This window comes from Antrostomus carolinensis, unplaced genomic scaffold (assembly GCF_000700745.2).
Source record: "Antrostomus carolinensis isolate BGI_N321 unplaced genomic scaffold, ASM70074v2 scaffold5182, whole genome shotgun sequence".
Taxonomy (NCBI): domain Eukaryota; kingdom Metazoa; phylum Chordata; class Aves; order Caprimulgiformes; family Caprimulgidae; genus Antrostomus; species Antrostomus carolinensis.
This window is the reverse complement of record NW_010301481.1, coordinates 46,026-73,087: the sequence shown is the minus strand read 5'-3', so window position 1 is coordinate 73,087 and position 27,062 is coordinate 46,026. Positions and strand designations below refer to the sequence as shown.

At 35.0% G+C, this 27,062-nt stretch overlaps 1 protein-coding gene across 1 annotated transcript in view; it reads right to left on the bottom strand.

The window, feature by feature from the left end:
* Window positions 1-27,062, bottom strand: part of LOC104521460 (voltage-dependent L-type calcium channel subunit alpha-1D) — a gene marked incomplete at its 5' end in the record, with an annotated part of 189,663 nt that overhangs the window by 117,754 nt on the left and 44,847 nt on the right. Inside the window, 4 exons of the mRNA XM_029083890.1 lie at window positions 88-284; window positions 1,269-1,421; window positions 2,831-2,973; window positions 6,749-6,888. Of these exons, the coding sequence (XP_028939723.1) occupies window positions 88-284; window positions 1,269-1,421; window positions 2,831-2,973; window positions 6,749-6,888 (633 nt within the window). The remainder of the gene's footprint in view (window positions 1-87; window positions 285-1,268; window positions 1,422-2,830; window positions 2,974-6,748; window positions 6,889-27,062) is intronic.

The window sequence follows — 27,062 nt, the reverse complement described above, 5'->3', positions numbered from 1 at the left end:
GACAGTATTGTAAAACATAGCTTACTTCTCACTTGACCATTGAAGCTTGTTTAAAAGTAAGCAAAGCTCAGTGATTTATTAACTTACCCAGTATAACACATCAGTCCATCCTTCCATGGTTATACACTGGAACACAGTCAGCATTGCAAATGCAAAATTGTCAAAGTTGGTTATGCCTCCATTTGGTCCAACCCATCCACCCTTACATTCAGTGCCATTCATGACACACTGACGTCCATTCCCTGAGAATGCACAAGGTGCTGGATCTTCTTCAACTAGTATATCTGAAAATCAACAACAAAAAAATCATAACTTTCAGTTCTCAAATGTTTGTGAGTTAGCTCTTTGCATGAAGAAATATCAATCCTGTTGGAAGGTAAATCCAGATATTAACCTGACAAATCCTGAGAAAAGCAACCTGTGGGAGCTTTGGAGCTTTTAGTCTCCCTCGCATCTGCACCTTACAACCTTAAAACAGGTTAATCAAAACTGAATGTATAAAAGAGTTTGAGTAATTAAGCAGTGAAGAGAAGCATGTAATAATACAACATAACTTATTAGAATCTGCTTATGCTATGCTTTTTCTTTTTTTTCTTCTCTTCATTGCCGTTTCTTCACTTCATGCCATTTCATCCTAACATATTGGACCACCAAGGAAAACAGGTCTGGACTAACTCCTACATACATTACTCTACTTCATTACTTAGCTGATAGAAATGAACCCTTAGCCATCAGGTAAGATCTCTCCCTCATGATGTTTCACTCCCTCAAAATTCTCCCATAACAAACAATTTCATGACATCATTTCACTTGGATGGAGGAACACTTTTCTTCACTCATTTCAGAACAGCACTTCTTGCCACACTGCCACAATCTTGAAGGAGAGACACTGTCAGATTGTGAACTGAGGAAAGTATCTTCCCTGGAATAGGACCAGCTAGCTTTTCATTAATTGGAAACTAGAAAAAACTACTGACTTGTCCCTTGTAGATAAACACCCTTACTACTTTCACTACTGACATTTCAGAAATGAAAACCTATTCAGAGTACATTACAGTCTTTAATGGTTTGCATTTTTTGTTGGGTTTTTGTTCGTTTGGTTGGTTTTTTTAATTTAATGCATTCTTCCTAAAATTATGAACACAGTGAAAACTGGGGTTACAACAGTTTTAGTGCTTTGGCTCCTGTTCTATTTCAAACAGAAATCCCACAGACTTGAAAGAAAACAGAATGAATCCCTTATTTTAGTCAACAGTTTCATGACTTACCTGAATCAATAAGAAAACAAGATTTGTGCATTTTTCCGATAAAAAGTTCCAATCCTATAATAGCATAGATTATGATTACAAACAATACCAAAAGGGCAATATGTAGGAGGGGGACCATGGCTTTTATAATGGAGTTCAGGACAACTTGTAAACCTAAAAGAAAAGAGAATACAAGCTATGAACCAGACTTCTATGTCTTACCTTACCAAATTTTCTATAATTACATATTATTAGAAATTAACGATACAGGCATGCAGAGTGAATGTTTTAAAATAAATTTCTACTGCCCAGAACCACAGCCTGTTCCTGTAACATAAAATACTTCATAAGAATCTAAAACTTTGTGTTAAAGCCTAATTACTTCCTCTGTTAAAAAAGGTTATGTCACAGAAGTCAATGTTTGAAATGTGTCACAAGAATTTATGGTTTTTTTAGAAAGAAAGGGCATTTAGTCATTGTGTGGCTGTAGGTCATTTTATATGGCCTTTAAAAAGTTCTGTGCTACAACCACAACTCTGTGGCAAGTCCTGAGAAAATGCATGTTCAGTCAATTGTAGAACTGTGGTTTTTGTCTGGAGAGATAAATAGAGTACAGTTACCTGGGAAAATATTTTTATTCTGAACAAACTTACTTTTTCATCATTTATCCCTCACATCACTTTCAGAACTGCTCCATTTTTATTCTCTCCTTCATTAAATATTTAGCCAAATTTTGGTTTTACCAAAAACGTAAATCCCAGACTAATGAAGCTGCCACAGTACCAGTGAGAACAAAATATTTCTCATTTTTATTTTAACAGACTTGCTTTCTGACATTTCATAGGACTGCTTCTTTCTTCAATGAAGTTATTTTCCTAAATATATACCATTACAATCATTTCCATGTAACAGACTGTGATATAATAAACACAGCATTGGGATTCTTCTTTTGAATGCCTTGGAAAGAGCTGAATTGTAAGCCATGAACCTCTTATTCAGCCCGAATAGCTTCAGCAATTAATAAGGTATTAAAAGTAAACAGGGAAGATGATCAGAAATTCAATTGCTTTCTTTAAATAATATTGTTCTACTTCTTAAGTTTCCTAATTTATCTGTTAGCTCTACTGAAATAAACAGAAGGCATTCATGTGCATTGGAGGGGGCAGGAAATATGAAATGTGTAATGTGCTTTGGCATACACTTACCAACATATAAACTATTTTAGGACCACCTACACTTTCAGATCTGTGAGGTTTTGGAATTAAAAAAAAAATAAATCTGAATTTTATTTTCTGGTGTATTTGCATTTTACCATGTAATTTACTTTTATTTAAAGATTCTAAAAAGGAAGTGTATTCCCCTGCTTATTGAACGGTGTAAGAAGATCATACACTGAATGAATTCACAATCCATTGTTCAACTTGAAATAGGGTATCATTCCGCTTGAAACTCACTTTATATACATAACCAGATAACAAAAAAACAACTTTATCTCATGTCTGTTAGTGTCTAGAACAAGAAAGTTAAATAATCACTTCAGTTACAGTATTCATTCCAATGGAATTAAGTAGAAAAGAGCTTACTGGGCACTCCTGATACAAGCCGGAGAGGTCGCAATACACGAAAGGCTCTTAGGGCTTTGACATCAAAGCCACCAGGTTTGCCACCTGAGTGGCTGCCACCTTCTGTTTCTTTGGTTAATTGTTCCAATATTACACTAAATAATCTAGAAAATGAGATGAAGGGTAAGGTCATCACCATCCATTTACCATGTAATCAAAGGTATTAAGGAAATTACTTGAACTGCAGATACTTCTGTAAAGCTGTTCAGTTGTCAAAATGAGAGGTATCCTCACACAATAAATCATTCCTCCAGAGAGGAATGATCACACAGTATCCAACAAATTAGCATCCTGCTTGTACACACAATCTGCTGTTTTTAAATAAATGAAGCTACTTTGCCACTTCTTTGTTCCAGCATTTTAGCTGTAAGGTTTAGAGAATTGGTCTTCTCTTTAGAACATGAAATAGATAATCACTAGAAACCATCTGTTTTAATTTTGGTGGAATATATGAACTCCAAGTAACACCGCAGTTCAATATTCTAAATACAGTCAGCAAAAACTGAATATATTAAAAATAGAGTCCAACATTTAATAACAAAGATTTGTTTCTTACATATAATATCTTTGAGGATAAAAATGTTCCCAGATGACTCATTTATTATATTGTATTTCTTTACCGCAGAAATGAGCTAATCATTCTTTAGACCAGTTTCGAAGAGTTTTATTTTTCTTTCCCACTTCTAGCAGCAAAAGTGATGCAAGTGGTTGAAGTGCAAAGTAATCTTAGGTTTATTTTAGTTTGGACCTGAATTTCAGACGCATGGTTTTTTAGACTGTGGCTATATCACACAAACCAAATTATCCTTTGCACAGAGTCTGCAGTTCAGTAGTTTAAAAATTGAACTTCTCCTGAGAGGATTATCAAGTCTAGAATTCTGTAATCCTGAAAAATGTTTAAATGTTTCCCCTTGTAAAGGGCTCCTGACACGTGCAGGGTTTTGGCTTTGTCAAGAAAAGTTTTCACAGCCCTGGTTCACAACTCTGTCATGTTGGACAGTTGCTAGAAGCCATGTAATATTTGATAGGTTGGCCAAACTAAACTATTGAAGGCTTTCTCTTCCCCCAGTAAGCAATTGACCTGTATCAGTCAATATTCATCCCTGTTCTGCTTCATTCTCCTCCAGAGTGAAACCCAGCCACAAAGACTACAGATCTTAGAATGAACACCAGCAACCTACATACTGCTATAACCACAGAAATTCAGACATTTAATATTTCAGGTCCTGATTCAGCCCTATAATTTAATAGAAGCATAATTCTAAGAAAATGAGCCACATCAATGATTTCAGAGTGACTATTCATGCTCTAAAGGTAGACATAATTAAACAGATTTCTGAATCAAGTCCCACATTAAGAGAAGCTGCTTTCAGACTGTCAGTTCATACATCATTCAGAAAATTGAAGGGCTACAGGCACAGAAAGGTGCTATGAAAGCTTTCTCTCCCAGGAACTTATTCTTCCACAGAAATCAATGGAAATTATGTAGCATAGCATGCAGGCAAGTAGTATACCGCTCTGAAAGTAATTCATACTCTGGCTGGTTTTAGAGAGAATTGACAAAGACAGAAGAAAACATCACATTCACAGTTACGTCTACAGCTCTGGCATTTTATGTCTATCCTGATAAAGCCATTAAGGTATAAATCCATTGATCTCCTTTATTAAAATTGACATTTATTTTCCAGTACAGTTTACCAAAGTTTAGATGCCAAATTTGATATTGTGGAAAAAAGTCTCTATGCATGAGACCCTTTTGCTAGTAGAGACTTCTTTTGGTATAATTAAGATCAATGCATTTGAACTGCTATATTTTCTGCTAGGAAAGCACATGAAGCAAATTTTATCTAATACATTAAATATAGGACATCATGGGAGCTCTTTCAAAGTTATTAAAATACCTAAAGAAATTTTACAATTAAACTAGTCAAACAGAATCATATCCAGAAGTGATTTCATTTCCACCTTGGGTTATATATGAAAATCAATTTTTCACTGGGCTTTTAAGCATTAATTAAATAAATGGACTCATGCTTGCTTACTTGCTTATGTGGGTTGTGTTGTTGTTAAAAGAACAAAAATATTGCTTACAGTTTTGTCAGTGCCTGACATGTTATGAAAGGTCCACCATGTCTTCCAGTTAGACTGATGTCACCTATACAATAGTTCATATTCCAAAACTTTTGGTTTTGAGCTAGGATTTAAATCTTAGGGTACTATTTTAAGTATTTGAAAAGATATAGTTCTCTTCATATTTTCCATGGATTCAGTGTGAGCATTTGACCTAACTAGATTTAGTCTCCAATAATGAGTGTTTTATGAGTTAACAGAAAATTTTTTAGTTATCATGTATTTAGGACACAGCCAAAGATAGAGGTCATGTTAATTAGACTGCTCCAGGGTTACTGTAACTCATGGTCACTTGACAAAATGGAAGAGGTCTATTCAAGTGACTGCCTGGCAAGAGAATAGAGTTCTTTGTGTGACAGTCTCCACACCTGCCCACCAGGTTCCCCTTCAGGCACAGAGGCCAATCTGTTGAGAATGACCTGACCTGGTGAAGGATCTATTTATACACAAATTTTAGTCCTGGACCAAAACTGCCTGAATGCCAGGCAACTGGCCCAAAGACAATCTTCTCAATAACATTTACTATATCAGAATCAAGTAGTTATAAATCAGACATTCATACATCCATAATACCTGCCCAAATTTAATAATGCTTTACCAAAAATTCCTTTACTTTGCATCTTTTCCTTTTCCCTTAATATAATGATGTGAGTTAAGAGCAGCACACAGTAATTTCTGTCCCTTTCCAATGACAGGCAACCCTTGATATAGTTTGAACTTAAAAATGAAATTAGAATTGCACACTGCATGCCAAGGTCGTCTTTGCAAGCCAGCCACAATATCCAAAGTTATATGTGAATAATGTTCTCCATGTACTATAAAATAAATATTTTCAGTAAACAAAATTTACAGTACTTAAAAAAGGAAATGCCTTTTTAAAAAAATATAATCTCCATAATATTTAGGGAATTGGGGAACATATGCCTCAAAATTAATTTCCTAGATAGCTGAAGGTAGGAGCTTCTAATGAACTAGCACAACTATCAACACAAAGTTGCTGACACAAAACATTATTTATCATAAGCAGGTACATAATGGAGAGTGGAATATCCCACATTTACACTCTTCTGTAACCTGTATAAGGCCCAAGCAGTCCCTTCTCTGAGGAGCAGAACAAACTGTCCAGGGTTTCTTGGTACAGCAAGGTGCACAGAGTAAAAAAAGGCATTTTTAGCATATATCTTCTCCAGTGCAAGCCAAAATCTTATCCATCTGGGGCCTGATGTGTAACACCTCAGAGAAAATCCAGCTTTCCTCATATTTCAAGAAGGTCAAGGAATCAGTTAGCTGTCTCCCCTGACCACTCTTCTCCACTTCAAAACTCTGGGTTCTCCCAGAGGTCTTTGTAGACTAGATGATAACCACAGTACAGGAATAAATTAATAAATGAAATAATGTATGGACCTGAACAGATGAATCTGACATATGGAAAGATATCAGGAGTTCAGCTTGGAAAAATAAGATAGAAAAAATCCTGAAAGACAACAACCAAGGAAAATTTTTGGCAGAACTCAGGATTCCCTGGGAATTGTTACTATAAAGCTGATTGCACAACACAGTCTGCAGCCACAAATAGCATTGAAAACTTTTAGGACTTTGTTTTGAATTGTTCACTCATATCAGTTCATTCTTTTACTCCAAAGGAACAGAAATCAAGCATAGGCTATTGCTCACAGTCAAACAAACATATATCTACCTCACTCTAAAGAAGATTTTAAATCTTTGTATAATGAAGGATAAGTTACTTACCCTACAACTACTATTACAAAATCCAATAAATTCCATCCATTTCTAACATATGCATTGGGGTGTAATAATAATCCATATGCTATAATCTTCAAAAATGTTTCAACTGTAAAAATTATCAGGAAGGCATATTCTACTTTTTCCTGTAAAAGAAAAAAAAAGTGCAATGAAAGACAACATAATTTAACAGCTCTTTCACTAGTCAGAATTTGCAGTAAGTGGGTAAGTTGCATTGATCAGGACTAAGGAGATACGATACTTCATGGCAGTTTATTTTACAGGTTTTAATCACATAGCAATGATAGCTGTACTGACAAGGTTAGAATTAAATAATTGGATGTGATTTTCTTGTTTTCACACTCAGAGAAAAAGGCTCTGTTTCTAGAAACATGGAAGGATACTGTACCTCTGATTAAGCAAATAGCTCCACCTAGGTCAATAGGGTTCTTTGCACCAAATAATTGGATGTGATTTTCTTGTTTTCACATTCTGTGAGAGAAAAAGGTTCTGTTTCTACAAACATGGAAGGATACTGTACCTCTGCTTAAGCAAATAGCTCCATCCAGGTCAACAGGGTTCTTTGCACTCATTAAAACCAGAAAATGCTGTAGAACAAGGCCCTGGAAATATCCATAAAAGGTATGCAGTGGTATCCTTACTTCCACTATTCATTATATCAGCTTTACTTTAATTAGGACCCACAAAGTTCTACCTAAACAGGGAGTCTGAGGCAGTGTTATCCCACACTAAGGAGATTCAAAAAGTTAAAAGTTATTTAACAGTGTCTTCACTTAATTTTACACTGTCTGGCAACTTTTTCATCTTGATGTGGTAGTTTAGATTGACTTATTCTTCCTCCCACATAACCAGAATTTCTTTAAATCATCCCAGTTGAAGCAATCATTCACTTGAAGACATTTTAAGGTGGTATATCATCATCTTGTATCATTGAAGCTCCAACTTCAAATTTGTTTAAATGTTTTTGGGTTTTTTAAAAAACATTATTAGTTTCTTCACTTACCAATATCCTTATTTTAAACAAAGCTATACGTTGAATCTCTTTTTCTAGCCAATTAGATATTTTTTTATGGCTTCATCTTTCTATAGGAATAGCGTATTTCGTTTGGATAAACTGTAAAATCACTGTTATTAAAACAGATCAGTTTGTTCTTGTTACCTTCAGAAACCATAATTTCATCACTTTGTATAATATTTTATTTAGTTATCTGTTGCTATGCAAATATTAGAGCCAAGAATAAAAGACAGAGAATGATTCATTTTATTAAACTTGTTCAGGAACACATGATGTTGCTCATTTACCACACACGATGTTAATTATATGGACTAACTGCTCAGTAAGGATTACAATCTTCTACTATCATATACTCAAATATAGCACAGATATTACATGCAAAACTATGTATTTGCTGTTTGTTACACATCTTGGCACTTTCACATACAACCAAATAAAAAACAAGCCTTAAACTCTTGCAATTTAAATAAATATCTTTATATTCACATGTGCAAAGTCTAATTTAGGAAGCTAGATTTTTTCTCCTTGTGAAAAGGTCATTTAAGGTTGGTTATGCATAGGATGCCATATATCCATTTATAAATCTGACACTGGTGACTTAATAAATGTAGGGGCTTATCAATAAACTACATACTCCTCTCCAGGTCTTCACCTCCAACAAGCAGCCCTCTGGGATCACTGTGAGAGGTAAGGCTTTCTCCCAGTGCAAAGCACAGATTCCTGGATCTCATCCCCTACTCAACTCAGTCCCACCCTCCTGCCTTTTTCCTCTGCTTCAAGTACACTTCATAAATACTGTAGAACTTCACCCAAGGCAGCTTCTCCCCAGCTGCGCTGTATTTTACATGAGGTCTTCTGTCCCAGCGAAACCGATAGACATCCTCCTCATACATCCTAATAGTTCAAAATTGTCCTTTTCACTTACCTGATAATTTATCACCAGTAATTTGGAACAATTACTGGATAACAAGAGTGAACTCCCAGAAGAAATGTGAATGGTTCATGCATTAAAAGCCATCAGATTTCTCTGGCTAGAGAGCACCAGAGAGGTTACAATAATATGAATTACCAGAATTCCTGAGAAATATACTACAAAATTGCTTAATTTCAAGTAAATCCTACCATGTACACATTTCACAGTAACAGCTATTTCTGTCTCCCTGCATATAATTAAGTCCAGAGCTTGAATATAGAAAGATAAACAATGTAAAACAAAAATATTAGGGTTGGCATTTGCTATGGGTAAAATATATACCAGAATCATAGTAGTAAAAGCAAAAGTGAGACAAAAGATATAGGAAACTTCATATATGCAAAATTTCAACAGTTTCTTTACATAAAGGGAACACAGGACACAGGACTGGATGGGATCTTCTGGGCTAAGATGACCTCTTGTGTCATAATGTCCAGTGTCCTGTTATGATAACCAAATATGTAATTTAATTCCACCCATCAACCTACCAGATTCCATCTTAAAAAGCATCTTTTCCCTTCACAGCGCCCCTTCAAAGAACGTTCTAATGCTCTTCTGCTATTTGGACTACGCATCAGTCCTAGTCCCAGCGTAACTTACTTAATGGTCATACACCCTTGCAGTTCATTTTATGTGACAGTTCAAATCTAACTCTACCCTACCACTTAGGATCCATCTTTTAAAATAATATTGGTCTTGTTCCTGTTTATTTTATTTCCCTTTTATGGAAGCAGGACTGTTTCTTGTTTCCTAAACGGCATTGCAAACATTCTATTCAAATAATATGGGATGTAAGACAAGCTCATTTTTTAAACCCAATGGTGATCTTAAGGTCAGTGTGTCACTTAGCAGATGGACCATAAGAAACCTTGACAGCTGGACCAACAGAAGCCACTATATTTTTCCTTGCTGAAATTAATAAGTTCTGTATCTCAAACTTAATAATCCCACATCAATACAGGCTGAGAAAGGATCTGGAAGTCAAAGTGGGCATCAAGTTAAATATATGCTCATTGTAAATCAGACAAATTCCATACTGGGTTGTATTAGGAACAGCATGGTGAGCAGATAGGGAGGAAATTATCCTCTGCTCAATGCCGTGAGGCTGCAACACTACTACAGTTTCGAGTCTCTTAGTTCAAAAAGGGTGTTGAGAAAGTGCGGGCTCCAGTGAATAAAAGATGTCCCCTTCAGTATGGAGGATCTCCTGTCCATCAAAGAGGAGGCTAAGGGAAGGTCTAACAGTAGACTACAAATACTTGAGTGGGGGTTAAAAGAACTATGAAGCCAAACAATAAGTAGCAACACATGGTAAAATAAGGGGAAACAGCCAGAAGCTACAGGTTTGAAGGTTCACAGGATATTAAGAGAAAATGTCTTCATCAGAAGCGTAGTGCAGAACAGGAACATAGAGCTTCAAAGCAGGAAGTTTTGGAGATGCAGTTAGGCAAAGGTGCAGCTAACCTGATCTAGTTGTGGTGACAGTCCTGCTGGGAGCTGAAGGATTGGGTAACCTCCAGAGGGCTCTCCCAGTTAGCAGTTCTGCAATTTCTATTATTCTGATATGATTCTGAAAAGTCTCATATGATCATAGTGAAAAGTGAAGACAGAATCAGGACATGTACCACTACCTACATTCACTACATTTCACCATGTAAAAGCATCTGCATACTACATAACAATGAACACTGGGAAAGTTTTCCTTCCCTTCTGTGGAAGAACAGAAAAGCTTCCCTCTGTCCTTGTTCCCTGTTGTAAAGCCGATATATGCCTGGTTCCAGAATTGGCCCCTAGATCATGAATATGCATATTCATAATGGATACAAGACAGAATCAGGGATGATGCTATTAATGGAGCCACATGGCATAAGGGAAAGGTGCTTTTTAACAATAGCCACTGGGCAATCCAAGAGTCACAATTCCCTGAAAACCTTGAGAAAAGGAACACAGATATGTCTATACACCTACAACCAAAGAGGTCTAATATTTTCCAGTGTTTCCTTTTTTTCCTCCCTTCTTCCTTTCCTTTTTCGTTCCTGCTCTTGCACACCCACTTAAAAAAAAGTAAAAAAATAAATCACAAATTGTTTCTTCCACAGAGATCAGATAAATTATTTGGCCCTGTAGTTAACAACAATATTCAAAATACAGACTGTGCTTCATTTACACACTTTTTTTTTTTTTTGTAATAGGTAGGCAGCCAACAGATGTTCTAACACAAACTGCAAAGTTGACAACCCGTTCACACTCGGGAAGGTACTGGCAGACCCTCTTCACACTTCTGTAACTTCTTGCCAGTCACTACAGACATCAATTTTTGCCTCTGCAAATGAGATACGTCTGCTGGCCATACATCACCTAGAATGTCCAGATCTTAAGCAACCATTATTCAAGAGTGAATAAAGTTTAATTTATCATACCATTTCCAGTATTTGAAGAGCAGTAGAATCATAGAATAGATTGGGTTGGAAAAGACCTCCAAGATCATCAAGTCCAACCCCTGATCCAACTCCAATTACTATATCATGGCACTAAGGGCCACGTCCAATCTCTTTTTAAAAACCTCCAGGGATGGTGAATCCACCACCTCTCTGGGCAGGCCGTTCCAGTGCCTGATTACCCTTTCTGTAAAGAATTTCTTCCTAACATCTAACCTAAACCTCCCCTGGCAGAGCTTGAGCCCATGCCCCCTTGTCCTATTGTTGGTTGCCTGGGAGAAGAGACCAACCCCCACCTGGCTATAACCTCCCTTCAGGTAGTTGAAGAGAGTGATGAGGTCACCTCTAAGCCTTCTCTTCTCCAGACTAAACAACCCCAGCTCCCTCAGCCTCTCCTCATAGGACTTGTGCTCACCAGCCTCGTTGCTCTGTAGGGTTGCTATGTAGAAATAAATCTAAAGCAGTAAGAGAATTTAAAAATACAGACTAGAGACTGCAGTTTTAAAAGTATGATGCTCACATTTATCTACTTTCTCTTCTCTGTAGTGGAGAAAATTATCCTGCCACATCTTGTTTTGTTCAAGTTAATTGAGATCCTTAAGTAGATACTTTATTTCATTAAAAGTAGAAGTAGGAACAATAAGAAATCAGACAACTAAACAAAAAATAAGGAAATACATAAGACTGAGTGCCTGAAAAAACATAATCTGTATTAAAAGAAACTGATAAAACAATTTGGTTCTAAGAAATTGCTCAGATTAAATTAGAAATTGTACATAATTTCTAATAACTATTTTTGCATTTAGTTCTATATAGCATCACAAAAGTAGCAGAGAAAAAACTGACAGCTGTAAATCTAAAGATATGAAGCACACAAATACATCTGTGCTACTAAGGATCTAATCCTATTGCTGTATAGATTAATAGTACTTTTTTCCACTGATTTGAGTCCATGCAGAGCTAGGTCATTCTTCTTTAGAGGGGGCTGATTCCTGTCTGACTCTTTTGTTAATCTTGCCCAAAATCTTCAAGTCTCAGTAACCCTTTACTGAATATATGATGCAACAAACAAGACTGATAAGATACGCTGCCTTTCTGATAGAGATCAATGAGTTCCACTCCAATATTGATCATGCAGTACAAAATAAAGGCTACCCTTATCCACTGAGTTTCAGTGGTCATTAAAACTTCATATTCTCAGCAAAGAAATGTGTTTGCTTTCTTATTTTAAGTAAATCAGCTTAGCAAAAACCCTGTTGCTCAGGAAGAAATCTTTTTTCCCCCACCCTAGCCAGATGGTGTACATTAGTCACCATTTATTATCTTCATATTTTCAAAATCTCTGAAAGAAATAGGCAGTGCTACTGTTAATGTGTTGCAATGTGATGCACCAAAACTCTGCCTTTAACTTAAGATGTCTCACAAGATAATTGTTTCCAAAAAAAGTCATTAATTTGCAAAACATTAATTACACTATGTGATTAAGTCTTCTCATATTAATTTCTACTCTCTGGGCACCAGAGATCCAAATTATTTCTCAACTGGGGAAATACAATTTTGCATCCAAAGTGATATACATCTATCAGAGGAAAAACTGCTTAGCAGATGAAGTTACTTAATTTAAGCAAAGTAACCAAACTGATCAACTTTCTGCAGTTTAGACAAACACAAAACCAGATACTTTGACATTCTTGATTTGGGTACTAATAATCAATCAGGTGCTAGTACATAAGATGTGTGACTGATGCCTTGACGACATACAAAGCCATTTATCTTTTTGACAGACAGCCATTCTGTCTGTCAAAATTTTGCCACTGGGAAAACACAGCATCTATAAAACAAAAAAGTAACTTGAGTTTTGAATTTCAAAACATAATAGTTTAATTTTTCTCTTCATAAACCTGTATTCCCCTGAAAATCATGTGAGCTGCACCACAGTAATATTAAAAAAGGAAAGTAAACCTGTTTAGTCCCACAAGTGGAAAATGTTATAGCAGTTTCCCAATATAGAAAATGAAACAAACATGAAATCCACATACCTGCCAAAAAGAAAGCAGTACTAAATCTTTACTTTGTTTGTGTTTTAATCCTAGATTAGATACAGAAATTACTCTCCCTTTATCAGAAAAATTACAATTACTTATCACTCGATAATTCAGTGATAACTATTGGGTTCACTATGTCTTTAGATACATAATAGCAAACAAGGAAGAGAGTCTGAAAAACAACACTTCAAGGATTTCTGTTCCAATCAATCCAATTTAATTATGTTGTGTTTTCCTGATCACTCCTGATCCACCTGAGGGAATACGACTACTGCTCTCAACTATGTCAGATATCTTCACTAGTGTTCTTATAAGTGCCACTTTCTTTTTGTCAGAGGAGCGCTACAGTAGCTTTAGAAAATATAATCATATATCCATAATTATACTGCTTTAATACAGATATGGGACAATAGACATTGTTTCCATACACATGACATTCCACACATGAGATCATTTTATATTTGACCAACAATGTGCCCTGACCTTAAACTGTTCCCAGGACACCCTCATCCCCACATCTCAGAGTACAAAGAATTGGACAGACCTCAGAAATCCTGAGGACTAGTATTCCAGTGTGGAAAAAGGAGACAGCTTGTGTAGACATTGTATTTTAAATAGTCATTTAACTGCTTATACAGATTCTAATTTTGGTGACTAAATTATCTTTATCTATCTAGTTGAGTAGCATTCCTCCTTAAGCAGTAACTGCTGAACAACTCTATCAAAAAGGAACCCCATCAAGATATATATGCTAATGAAAAATGTTTTACGAAAGGTGTGGACAAAGATCTGAGTAGTTCTTTCCAAAATTAAGAATTCAAAAGGGATTAGTGGAAAAAGTACTGATGTGGCTAAGCTGCTTTATATATTAACTTATAATATGTCTATGCATTCAGAAGCCTGTTTTGGGAAACTGAAATACATCTCCTTAACCCTTATGATACTATTCAGCAGTCAGAATCCAAGCAAGTTCTTGAATTTACAAGAGTAACTATTACAATAAGTGTAAGAAATTTAGCTTTAGTTGTGAAAGTCTGGAAGAATAAAACCAAAATTAATATATTGGTTCATATATAAAATCCAGGGCAACTCTGGACAGGAATTTTGCATTAGGCCAAATGTTTCCAAAAAGGACACAAAATCTTTTCATCTTATTTGAACTGTGAATTCACAATCATTTGGTACAGCCTCAATTAACAACAGTTCCACCCTCTAGATCCCAAGCAGGCATTTACGTTTGCAAGAAAAATAATATGCAATAGGACATCCCAAACACTGAGCACAACAAAATGGAAATACAAGCTGTACTCTGAAGTGTAATTAAGATTAAGTGTAATTAAGTTTCTTAAAGTCCCTTTTTTAATTGATGTAGTCTTAAGTGGCATTTGAATAACTTCCATCACTGAAATAGCATCTCAACATTTAAAGAGTTTTAGGTAGTAGTAATACATATACTTTCATCTGGCAGATTCTGGCAGTCAGAGATAGGTGAATAAGCAGATCATGTTTAACATTTTGATTACTTTTTTCATTATTTCCTGTAATCACCTCCTCTAAATGAACTGTAGACCTGCATTTCATCTTTGAGTGCCATTGCTTTGCATATTTTTAATCATGTATTTTCCACTTTACCTTGTAAATAACACAATAATGGGGACATACAGAACACCTCAGTTCTGTAAGTAAGCACTTGTACACACAGCAAAATGTTGCACCCAAATGACAAGTTTTCATACAGGCATCTGTGTGGATCCGAGCTAGTTTTGTTCATGTAAAATCTCTATTTACAACATATGCTAAATGCATATTTTCCATTTGTAACATTAAATATAAAAACAAACCAAATTCTTTGTCTAGTTTTTTCCTACACTATTTACACAGAACTCTGCTCTTTTGACAGGTAATACAGAGCTTTGCTGAATAACAGCTAGGTGGAAACAGACATATCCTGCTCTGTATGTACATTATTAAATACACTTTACACACTCCCTTCCATACCCTCATAGAGGCACAGACTGTTTTTCTGTTTCCTATTGTTCTGAGGGAACAAGGTCACTGGCATGATTTTTAGAAATTTGCTCATAAATGACAAACTGTACCAAGACACCCCATAAATTTACCATCTACTGAAAAACTATCAACAAGGAGACAATGAGCCAATCACTTCACGACTGTACACCTGCAGTGTGTGAAAGGCCAGGTGGAGAAATGCTAACAAGCAGTGACGTGTGCATTGCAATCCAAAATCCATACAATTCCTACCGAAGATTGAGCGCAGTATGCCAAAGAATCTGAATCGCACAACAGAAAGCAGGCCAAGTAAGCAATAAAGAATATAACTGGAAAAGAATCCAAATTAATTGGTTGTCTTTCTGCCACCCTCTAATTCATGACATTCAGGGAAATAAGGTCAGCAAAATAAGGAAAGTAGAAGAGAGAATATTTACGAATACTGTCACATTGTTACATAGTTTTACCTTACATAGTTGACTAGAGTCAGTGTCAAGTGATGAATTAAACCTGCATCTAATCATAAAACAGCATTAAAGTAATGTTAAATATATTTTGGTACTTGCTAGCAGTTTTATTTATTTGTAAGAGAGCAGGTTTTGCCTAGAAACCAGGGGTAAGAACCTTACTAGTGTCAGATACTTTAGTGAACATCTTCAAATTCTCAGAGAATTTATAAACCAAGAGCATTTTCTAATCCTTTCAAGTTAAGTCTCTCCACATAGAAACCCACAAGTAGAAAACAGACAGGAGCATTGATAGCAGTAAATTCTCTACTGAATTTCTTTATATATATATATATAAAAATAGGAACTTGGAAGACTTCCAAATGTTACAAGACTACTAATAAGCCCACATTTTTTTGTTTTCAACAAGTGTTTTATTCAATGAGAAATCAAAAAATGTGGGTTAAAAAAATAAGTCTCCAAAATCCTAAATAACTGTTTTTCTCCTTAAAACAGAAAACCTCTAGACCAAAATCCCACCAAGTAAATCAAACTATAAAGCACTTCAGCATTTCAATAAGAAACATACAAGAAAACAAAATTCTGCTGTAAAAATACTGCTGTGTTAGCTTTCCCCATGCTTTCTGTGAGCATCTACTTGCTAACCACACTTTAAAAAAGCATATATTGATACTTTATGTAAGTTTCTTAAGACTGTCACAAAAACTTAGTCAACTTATTCAGATGATACTGCAATAGCCTGGATTCAAGCCTATCCACTTTTTCCTATGTCCACTTTCTGATTACTTCATAGTTTTCCAACCTGTTTATTTCATTCTTTGACCAACACTGTTCTGAAACGTATGAGTGAGTGTCTCATGCATCAGCTAATGGTCACTTTTTGCTCAGATTTTATGGAAGTGAGCTTGCTAAAGCAAGCAATCTGTCCCAACAGCCAGATAATTTTCCAGGAGATACTTCATGCAAGCTTTCTTCAAGTCACTCTGAAGGAATATGACATCCCAAATGAAAAGGAAGTGAGAAGACCAAAAAGGTAACATTTTTGTGGGTTAACTATTCATTGACAGCTCTATAGTGTTCCAGAGCTGTGTTTTAAGAATACCAAGGACTTTCTGAAAAGAAAAATTTAAAAACAATATGGAGAACAGTTTGGTTTTATAGTCATGTTCTGCATTGATAGTGTCAGCTGGGAAACAGAACAATGACATATTCATTGAGTAGGTGTTTTTTTGCCTACATTTATCCATCTGACTGCACATCTAATTTCCACTTTGATTACAAAAGAACTGGATAAAACCAATAGAATAGTTTCATTGCAGCACTTTACTCATTTAATTTGGCTGCAGAAATTGGTATTTCCCTGAAGCAATAGAAGTATAGGGAGATTCCCATTTTGTGTGCCTAGTAAGTATTTGGATAACTATGAAAGGGAAGACCTCTATAATTCTTTGAACTCAAACAGAAGGCACAATGAACATGAGAACATTTTCATTACATATATCTGTAATATATACAGATATACAGATACAGATACATATATCATAGATATATGTATATATCTATATATCATCATATATCTATATATCATAGATATATATATCACAGATACATATATCTGTAATATATACATAACATTTTCATTAACATTATTTACATATATCTGTAATAAATACATAACATTTTCATTACATATATCATTACATATATATCTGAGGGTCAGATTGCTCTGGTTGTTCCATAATCCGAAAAATGCACACTTAAAGGAAAAACACAGCTGCAAGGAAAAATGTACTTTTCTGCCTTGATGGCATTCAGTGGAAGCCCTTTGCTCCCTAAAGTAAAAGGACAGTAGCGTGGACATACATTGCAAACATAGAGCACAAGGAGAAGAAATATTAAGAGGTGGAATGGCTCCCTGTAAATATCAAAGAGCCCCAAGAAAAAATAGAAAAAAATAGCACAGCTAAAACACCAATTTGTACCCTGTCCACAAACAAGATCAGTGAGAAACCTACTTGGATTTCAGCTGTACTCAGGGAATACTGGTCCACTCTTCTGGAAATTCATTTAAAAATTAAAACATATTTAGCTTGGTTCTAGTAATAGCACCATCATGAAATTTTACTCTTTTCTTCATTCTAACCATTATAGAAAAGTGTTCAACAAAAGTAACAATAAATGTACTAATTTTGAAATAAACAAACACATTGAATACTACTGATAGTCAATGCTAAAGTACCAGGAAAACTTGTCACAGTAGAAGCAAAACTTGTATACACTGAATAAAGTAAAAAAAAAAAAAATTGTTCCTCATTCATTATTCAATACAACTTCTTTAAATCTAAAAAATATTTTCTGACAGAATAGATTTTAAAAAGTCTTAAACTACTTAAAGGGAATAAATTAGATGTTATAAAATAACTTAATTCCTTCTTATCTACTGAACAAAATTTACTGATAGGAATTTTCAGCTTCTGACAGAAAGGAAAATATGAGCCTGCCTGCTCTGAAGCCAGATTTCTTTCTTCTCTACAGATGAGTCAGTTTTCCTTCTAACTAGTAGAACGTTACTAACATTAGTTAGTGCCCCTCCAGTGGCTGTTACAATTAAAGTTCCAGAATTTGCAAATGACTATGCATGGGTTTTTTAATTACATAGCCAGCCACAGTATTAAGGACAGTAAGCAGTACTCAAAAGTCCCAAACACTTTTAAGTGCATCCTTGCAATTTCAAAGTTACAACACAAAATAATCTTCTTCCTTTCATTCCTATATAATTTGTCAGCCCAGAAAATGTATTTAGATTTTGAATTTCTTATTTCATTTTCCACTTCGCCACACAGAACAGTATTTATCAGGAAGATTATTTTGTTATTCTTATTATTCCCATCTGAACCGCATCTAAGCCTTTTTTTCTTTATTCCCCTATCTTGGATATCAGTTTTGATTTCCAGAGAACTCGCTGTCCACAACAATATATTCATAAGTGCTCTGTCACTGTTTTAAGTTTTTTCATTTTCAATTTCCATTACCATTATAAGACAGCTTGAGTATACCAATACCTGCTTTTTATCCACCTATGAAACTGCCTCCAGCTGATGGAAAATGTCACAGTCCCTGTGACTTTCACCCGCATATTCAGTGAGATAGCCCCTACAGCATATCTATAAATTGTGTTCTTAAAAGTAATTACATGGAGCAAGAGTTGTTACTCCCCTTTTGGAATAATTAGGCTTTTTCCCCTAGATAACTGGAGTCTCTAATACTTCCAAGAGGGCAAGAAAAACCTATTATTTTCATCAGAAACAAATCACTGAGACACCAAGAGCCAAAAACAAGAAAAAGTTTTTTCTCCTTCAGTTATACATGCAAAATTTCAAACACACTCATTTGCTGAAGATGTTCATGTATAGTCAGCCCTATATTTTTCCAGCTTTCAAATACTTCAGTACTTGTAAAAATGAAACAGCAATCATTAGGAATTCCCCAAAAGCTAAACTAATTTAATCTCATATGCATTCTATGTAGATGTCCTCATAAATTCATATCAGACATTCCTACGCTTTTATATATATATATACACAACAAAACTCAGTGATTCTACTAATAACTCTCAGCCTACTGGCCCACACAGACAGATTTTCCCATTTTGTTGAGGAAAGAGAGAGTTGTTAGGTGGTATGTAGAGCTGAAAAGTCAAATTCTGTATACTGCAACTAAAACCAGTCAAGTACTATTAGTACATTTAAGCAAAGATTAAAGTGTACGAACAGCAGAAAAGAAATCCAATGGAGTTAGTTGTGAAGCTTCTCTTTGGTTCGATGGCATGAAACACCATCATTTGTTAAAAATACATAAAGAAAATTACTGAATTAATAGCATGTATCACCCCCAGAAGCAGGAGAAAAATCATTGTTATCAACCCAGGGTGTTCCCTGTTAATCCATCCCTCTTTGTCCATGCAGGGGGGATATAAGAATTGAGCTACAAACTCCTTTTATTTCACGTGTTCTAAACCATTTTTGTTGTCTCTCTGGTATCAAACTTACTGCTTACAACAACAGACATACTCAGATTAGTCCATAAGTCTTCTCTGTTGCACAAAAAAAACACCAAAAAAAGAATCTTCTTCACTTCTAGGGAATCTGATTGCCTGAGTGTGTACATTTCACAGCCAGAATAGCTGAACTGAAAATGCTATTAGATTCCCACTGTTTCAGTGATTTGAAGAAAGCTCTAAAAATTTTATTATTCAATTTTAATTTTTAATAAGTATGACAACTAAAGTACAAATCTTTGTACCTTAATGGCCTGAAAGTTGCCGATATATGGAAATAAGTTTATCCTGCTCATTGTTTTTTAAAGTAGGTATCGACACATTTACAGATACTTTCAGAATCCACTACAACATCAAAAGGCCAGTGAAAATATTGAAAAAACTGAGGTTTTAAAATTAGCCCACAACATGGGATGAAGACTAGAAGGAATTTACTCTACACAGCCTTAATTCAGAATGACTTTGGAATAAGCAACTACCATTTTCTGTTCTCTTTCACTAACTGGCAATTTTATACTGCAAGTTTTCTTGTGTGATTCCACAACATCAATCCCTGAAATTTGAAAAAAAGGGTTTTCATCTTTGCAGAAAAAATGTACAATACTCTGCAAATGAAGTCTTCAGAGAGAAACAAAATGCTTTAATTAAAGCTATTTATTTTCCTTAGTGCTATTTCTAACTTATGATTTGCCAAAGGCATTATTTTACTCATGTTTCAATGGAATACTTAGCACAGCATGAAATAGATGGCATCTCCTCTGTAGCAAAAGTGAAAGGTTGACTTCTGCTCTGGGCATCTTTTATTTTCTATGAAAGCTTAGAGATAGAAACTGAAGCATGATAATTGAACCTTGAAGGAAAAAGTAGTGACATTATAACAACTGATTCTGTCAGGTGATAAATATCCTGTGTTGCGATATATTTAATTTGTACAAATAAATTAATAGCATTAATAAACATTAAAGGGAGTTACACCATACCAAATGGGACACACTGATGATTAGTAAACCCCACTTATCATGGTTGCAAGTAAAGGTGCAGATTAGTATCTGACAGAAAACGGATAATTTATCTAATCTTTTTTTAAAAAATTCAGTATTTACATTTATTATACATGGCATATTAAAAAGGTGGTTTTAATATTCTCCAGTGCCCAAGGCATAAACCTGAAAGTGCCAGTGGAAATAACAAATGATGTAATAGAAGTTTGTAAAACCTGAGGCAATAATACGTCATAGTCAGAATCCAATGGTTTTGCTCAAGTGATGTCCACATTTGCACTCAGAAGTTTTGCCTTTTTTTCTTTGGTTGAAGCAATCAAAGCAGCAGTCTCCTAGCGAGGTGTGTCACAACTAATGTAGCTGAATGTAGTTCACTGTAATTGAAAGTAATTCAGGCTGTCACATTTACTGTAACGAGAGGTCACATCTCGAGGGCCATAAATGTTGTTCACATTAATCGTAACTGACACCTTCCTCCTCCTTCAGGGAAATTCAGCCATATTACATGGCTTAGTTCACATCCTTTCTAAGCATCTGAACTTCTTTATGTTTGGGGGTTTTTGTTGTTTGTTTTGGGTTGGGTTATTTTTGGTTTTGTTTTGTTTTGTTTCTTAAGGAAAAACAGGCAAAAACACCAGCAACAAATTCTGCCCTATACTTTATTATAAATTCATCTCACAGAAAAGTACACAATAATTACAGTTACACTGATCTCCAGAAATCCCACAGATTACTAAAAATTATGACTTAAAATCTGTACCTATTCTGGAAGCAGAAACAGTCCTTAAATTATATATACACATACAGGCCATATTGAAAAGCAGTAATTAAGAATGTAACACACTACGTAACCACCAAGCACATGCATTCATCTTTTACTAGTACTGGAATATATTACGATTTAGGAATCATAAGGTCACATAGTAAACAATGTCTTTATTTTGAAATATTCAAATGTGTACTGACCATGCCAGGGAATGGACCTCTATTCTCAACATGAAGATATATTTCAAACTTAATATTTAAACTACGATAACACTTCCTTTTTAAATATTAACTAGTCATTTGGGTTTTTACAGCATATAAAACTAAACCTTTTCTTGTCTCTTTGACAGAGCTACACACTTGAAAGCTCTTCAAAGCACTGAATACATGTGCACTCCATATATAATTAATACAGTTTACAGAAAACTACAAACTTTTAATATGCATGTTTAGTTTATCCTGGAAAAAATAGTTAAAAGATTAAAGATGCCAAAGAAAAAGCAGCATGCAAAAAAGCACATTGGAAAGAGTATGATGTGCTTGTTGACCAGATAACAACCTTAATTTCTTAGTTTTAGTCTTGTTGGGTTGATCAAGAATCTGGCTTTTTTCTTTGAAAAGTTAAGTACCTGAGCCACAATTAACAAGTGGCATCTTCGCTCAGATTTAAAAGCTTAGGGTTTTTTCTATCAGATTTATTGGAATGCAAAATATAATTTTCATTTATTCACAGCAATAAATTATATTTGTCACAAAGGTTCACTGATGACTCTCAGAATTGAGTATTAAACCCTTGAAGATTACAAAAACAGGAATACAAAGCTCCTGTTCTACAACAGGTTAGAAAAATGTGTTATTGTTTGAAAGGCAGATTAGCCTTAAAGTTATAATTATTTAAAATGGAATATAGCTCAGCAAGAATATCAGTTGCCTGATTCTCCTCTAGTATAACTTGGTAGTACTGCCACTGATATCAAATAAATTAGCTGAGTATATGAATTTTAGAAGAATCAACACTGAAAGACTCCTGCTACATTATCTATCACAGAACACAACCCTTCAGGCATAAATAGAAGTGATTCTTATATAGACCTACTTTTTGTTGTTTCTTTGGCAATGAATACAAGTTTTGGTGAGGCATCCAGCAATTGTGTCATCTCCTACAGCAGTGTTTGGTGTAGAGCTATATAAAACATTCCTATGATCCCTGCAGCAAAAGTGTGCTGAAAGACCTAGTCCTACTCTCTTCAACAGAAAAGAAACCTCAAAGACAAAAAATGCATTATTTCACTGAAATAAAAATGCCATATTACGCTCATTCCTATTATTTATTAATAACCTTAACTACTGTTACATTTTTTAACATCATTCAACACTTTTCAGAAACAAATCTAGATTTTGCTTTGAAACAGGTACGCACTTCATATTTTAATATTTCCACACTATGACGAAATATTTGCCCTGTGCCAGTATCTACAATACTGTAGATGGTTCTTGCTGTGCCAAACATACAATCAAGAAGAATGAAAACATGAATTAAATTTAAAATAATTCTCAATCCTTAGTCTTATCTGCATTATAATCTCAGTTTCTTTCTCTGTATGAGATATTTTGGCACTTCTGCCCAAGTACCTCATTTATTCCTAATTTCACAGATTATTATTAATCTATACATTTCCCATATTATTTTAAGAAAGGAGCTCAAATATCTTAGTGAAACTATATACCAATAAATCATCATTGCTATTAATTCCTCATCATTGCAATAAGTATATATCATTAAATACCTATGGGCCTTTCTAACCAAGTGATTTGTGCTTTACAAAGACTATTTTTCTTGTTTTATAAAGAGTAAACCAGAAAGATACATTTAGATAATAAAAAGTGCACTACTATTAAATCCTAGAAGACTATAGCTATTTGAAGCAGGTGAGTTACTTGCTTAGGACTCTCAATGTACTTCCATAACTTCCATTAATCACTAATTTTATAGTTTTTGGTGAGAAGCAGCAGAATCAGTTAACTGTTCTGAATAAACTCTGTATTTTATGTTTTTGCTGATATTCTAAAGCTTATTTTCGTACAATGATTTAACAAAAAATATACAGTCTAACACTTCATTAGGTTTAGAGGCAGATTGAGAGGCATTTTATTAATACTTCAGTAAATTCAGATTTGCATCTTTTTCATATTTTATTGCTTGATTCTTTGCTGCACTCTTCCAGCAGAGTTTACAGCACTTAGATAATACGTGAAGTTGGGGGATCCAATCCTGCACAAATGAAAATCCTGTTTGCTCCTACTGGAATTCTGTTCCCATATCTCACCCCTCTGATGTTAAAAGCTCTTCTAATCTCTAATGTAACTTTACTCACAGCTCGTTGATACCCAATTGTTCTTGTGCCAACACCAGCCTTTAGCTTAAGCAGCTTTTCTCTCCCCCTCATGTTCCCCCAATGAGAATCCCTCTCATTCTTCAATTTTCCTAGCTGAAGAACTTCATGCTGTTACAGCTGCATCTTATGAAATAAGTTTTCTTTACAGTCATCCTATTATCCTTCCTCTGCACCTATTTATTTGAATTGATCCAAAAGAAGATGATTAATTTACCCTCTGTCAGAAAGCAATTTCCACAGCGTGACGAAGTATGCACATAAATCTGTTATATAATTTCAAAATATGCATTTCTTACACGCGTCTGTTTCAATGAATCTCTCTGAATTCCCTACCTTCAAATCCTTACTTTAGGGTCAAAACTGTAACCACTTAAACACCAAAGAATCAATACCAGGTTTTTCCAATCACATTTGAATAAAAATTCTTACACTAGTTTTTGAAGCACCCCAGGTTTCCATCTCAGCTAGGGCACCTTAACCATTTATCCTTTCTGTATAAACATATAGAACTTCATAATATTTCACAGGTGAGGAGTCCTTTCTGTAGAGATTCTTAAACTGATCATTAATTTACTTAGAAAAGGATTATTCTGGTTTGTTTGCCTAAAACTGTGTTTTCCTATGTTGCATAAGCCTTGATGATGTCTGCATTATTGTGTGTTTAGCATGTCTAGAGTTAAACAATATTCTCTTTTAAGCCAAAAGGAGCAGGCCTGAATCCAGAATTTGGAAAGTATCCAGTGATACTTTGCTGTAGTAATGTTTTCTTTGGATGAAAGATGTTGGACAAATGCAAAGCCTTTTTACTATTGTTACAAAGCACAGTTAGATTAGGTCTTCAGGCTATACACTTGTTCAGTGACAGCAATGAGAAGAGCACAGATAAATCAGTCAGGCAACCAGCCCTTGAGATTATTGAAAAATTCCACATCTATGTAAAAAAAAAAAATAGTTCAATATTAAAAGGAAGAACAATCTTTTTACCTTCATTGTCAGTCTTCAAGAAGTATAATTACCAAGGACTATGCTGTGTGACTATTTATTTAAATATGTTTTTTATAGTGTGTACTGACACAGATCACATAAAACACTGTCATTTGTTCTTTGTCCATGTCTTGAACGAGTGGACCCTTTCACATTAACTTGCTTTCCCAAAAAGTAGCAGTACTACGGAAGCCACCATACTATTTACTATTTGGCCAAACTGAAATAAGATAAATTGAAAATCAGACTATAGATTATTGCAACTATTATCCCACCTAACAACCAATACTGGAGTACTAACAATGTTTTACGCCTCAGGTTTTGGTTCATTACATAAGAAAGGGTAGTACAGATGAGTTATCAAGTAAGAATAAATTACAGGGTATATATTAATTTCTAAAGCATTATGTGTTGAGACACCATCCATTCTCCCTTCTGGAAAAGCAAAAAAGGTCTCCAGAAAAGGCCAAGACAACTTAGTTCAGCTGCTGGGTGCCCCAGGATATTTTGCAGCCCCAAGCCCAAGCCACTGGCTATGCAGAACACTGCTTCCTTGGAGGACTAAGAAGCTGACAGTCAGGTTAAGCCTAAAGTCAGGCAGCACAATATTACTACAGTGACGGGATAATGAAATTCATTTGATATACTGAAGACAGAAAACTGAGCACAGAAACTGATATCAAGCTGCTTTATCTCCCTAGTTTCCCGTTACCTCCAAGTTTCACCAAATTCTACAAAAAAAAAAAAAAAAATCGGTGCAAAGCATGTTTGCAAAAAGGAAAGAAAAAATACACCAAATTTGCTTGTATTTATTACATTCTCCTGCATTCCTCACATTAGTGAGTATGTTTGCTCTAAGCTAGAGAAAAATACTGTGTTCACCTTTGTGTCATTGCTATAGATTGCTTATCACAACAAATATTTTACTTCTGAACTACTGCTAAGCTTTCATCGTATTTGTTCAACTAGTTTAACTGAGTCAAAAGTCATTAATACACATTACACTGTAAACTTGATTGCATCAATGACAGATGCAGAGATATGTATTTATCTACTGATATATTTTACCTATAGTACTAATAGCAAAGTGACCATAACATAAATAGGTAGATTAGTGCCAACTGAATCTACCTGAGTACTAACTGCCTTAAAGTTGTAGCAGCAAGACAACAGCACAGGTTAGTAACCTGCAATCTGTAGAGTGAAGTCACTACCACTGCAGCCACACTCATATTCATGCCCAAGCTAGCTAGCTTTAAATCTACTCTATATATTCTGTAATTAAACCTCCAACTGCAGTGTACACCAGCAAGACATAGCAGTTTGACAGCATCATAAAAACCTAGTATTGACTGGCAAGTAAAGTAGTCCGAAAAATTACAGCATTCTGGCTGTCTAGGGTCTCTATTTCAGCATCTAAGAATCACATGCAGAAATACACACTCTCCATCTACCACTAGCACATGTGGCAGCGATGAAACCAAGCCCCGCAAACTGAGACCAGGAATCCAGCCCAACAGCTCTCTGCTGGAGTTGGGACAGCTAAAAGACTGCTGTATGCAAATTCTATGTGTGTCATTTTCTTTAATATTTTAAAGTGAGAAAGTGAAGAGATTTCAAATCAATTCTCTCATTTGAGCTTATTCCCAAATATATCTAAAGCACAGTACAAGGACAGAGAAGTATCCTACAGCCCTTCAAAAATAAAGTAGATAGGTCAGTATGACCTCCTCGTATTTAATGACATTTTTATGCTAGCCAACTATTGCAGACCACAAGGTAGAAAATTCAAATATATATCCATCAGAAGCCTTTACATATGTTTGCTATACCAGTAGATATTGAGCCGGGGGAAGAAAGCAGAGATATGAAACTGAAAATGGAAATGCAGAGCTTTTATTTATTTATATCTATATTATCCCTACCCCAATCCTCATCTAAATCATTTCTCCTTGCCACATCAATATAATGCAGATGAATGTTTCTTTAAAAGATAAAATTGTTTAATTCCTTAATTTTTCCTTCCTACTGTACTGAATATCTTTGCTCTTTAAAAGCAAAAGGCAAAAATATAAGCTTTTATTCCTCTCATGTGAGATGGCAGCTTCCATATGCTGTTAATATTTAAACTAAATCACTGACACTTTT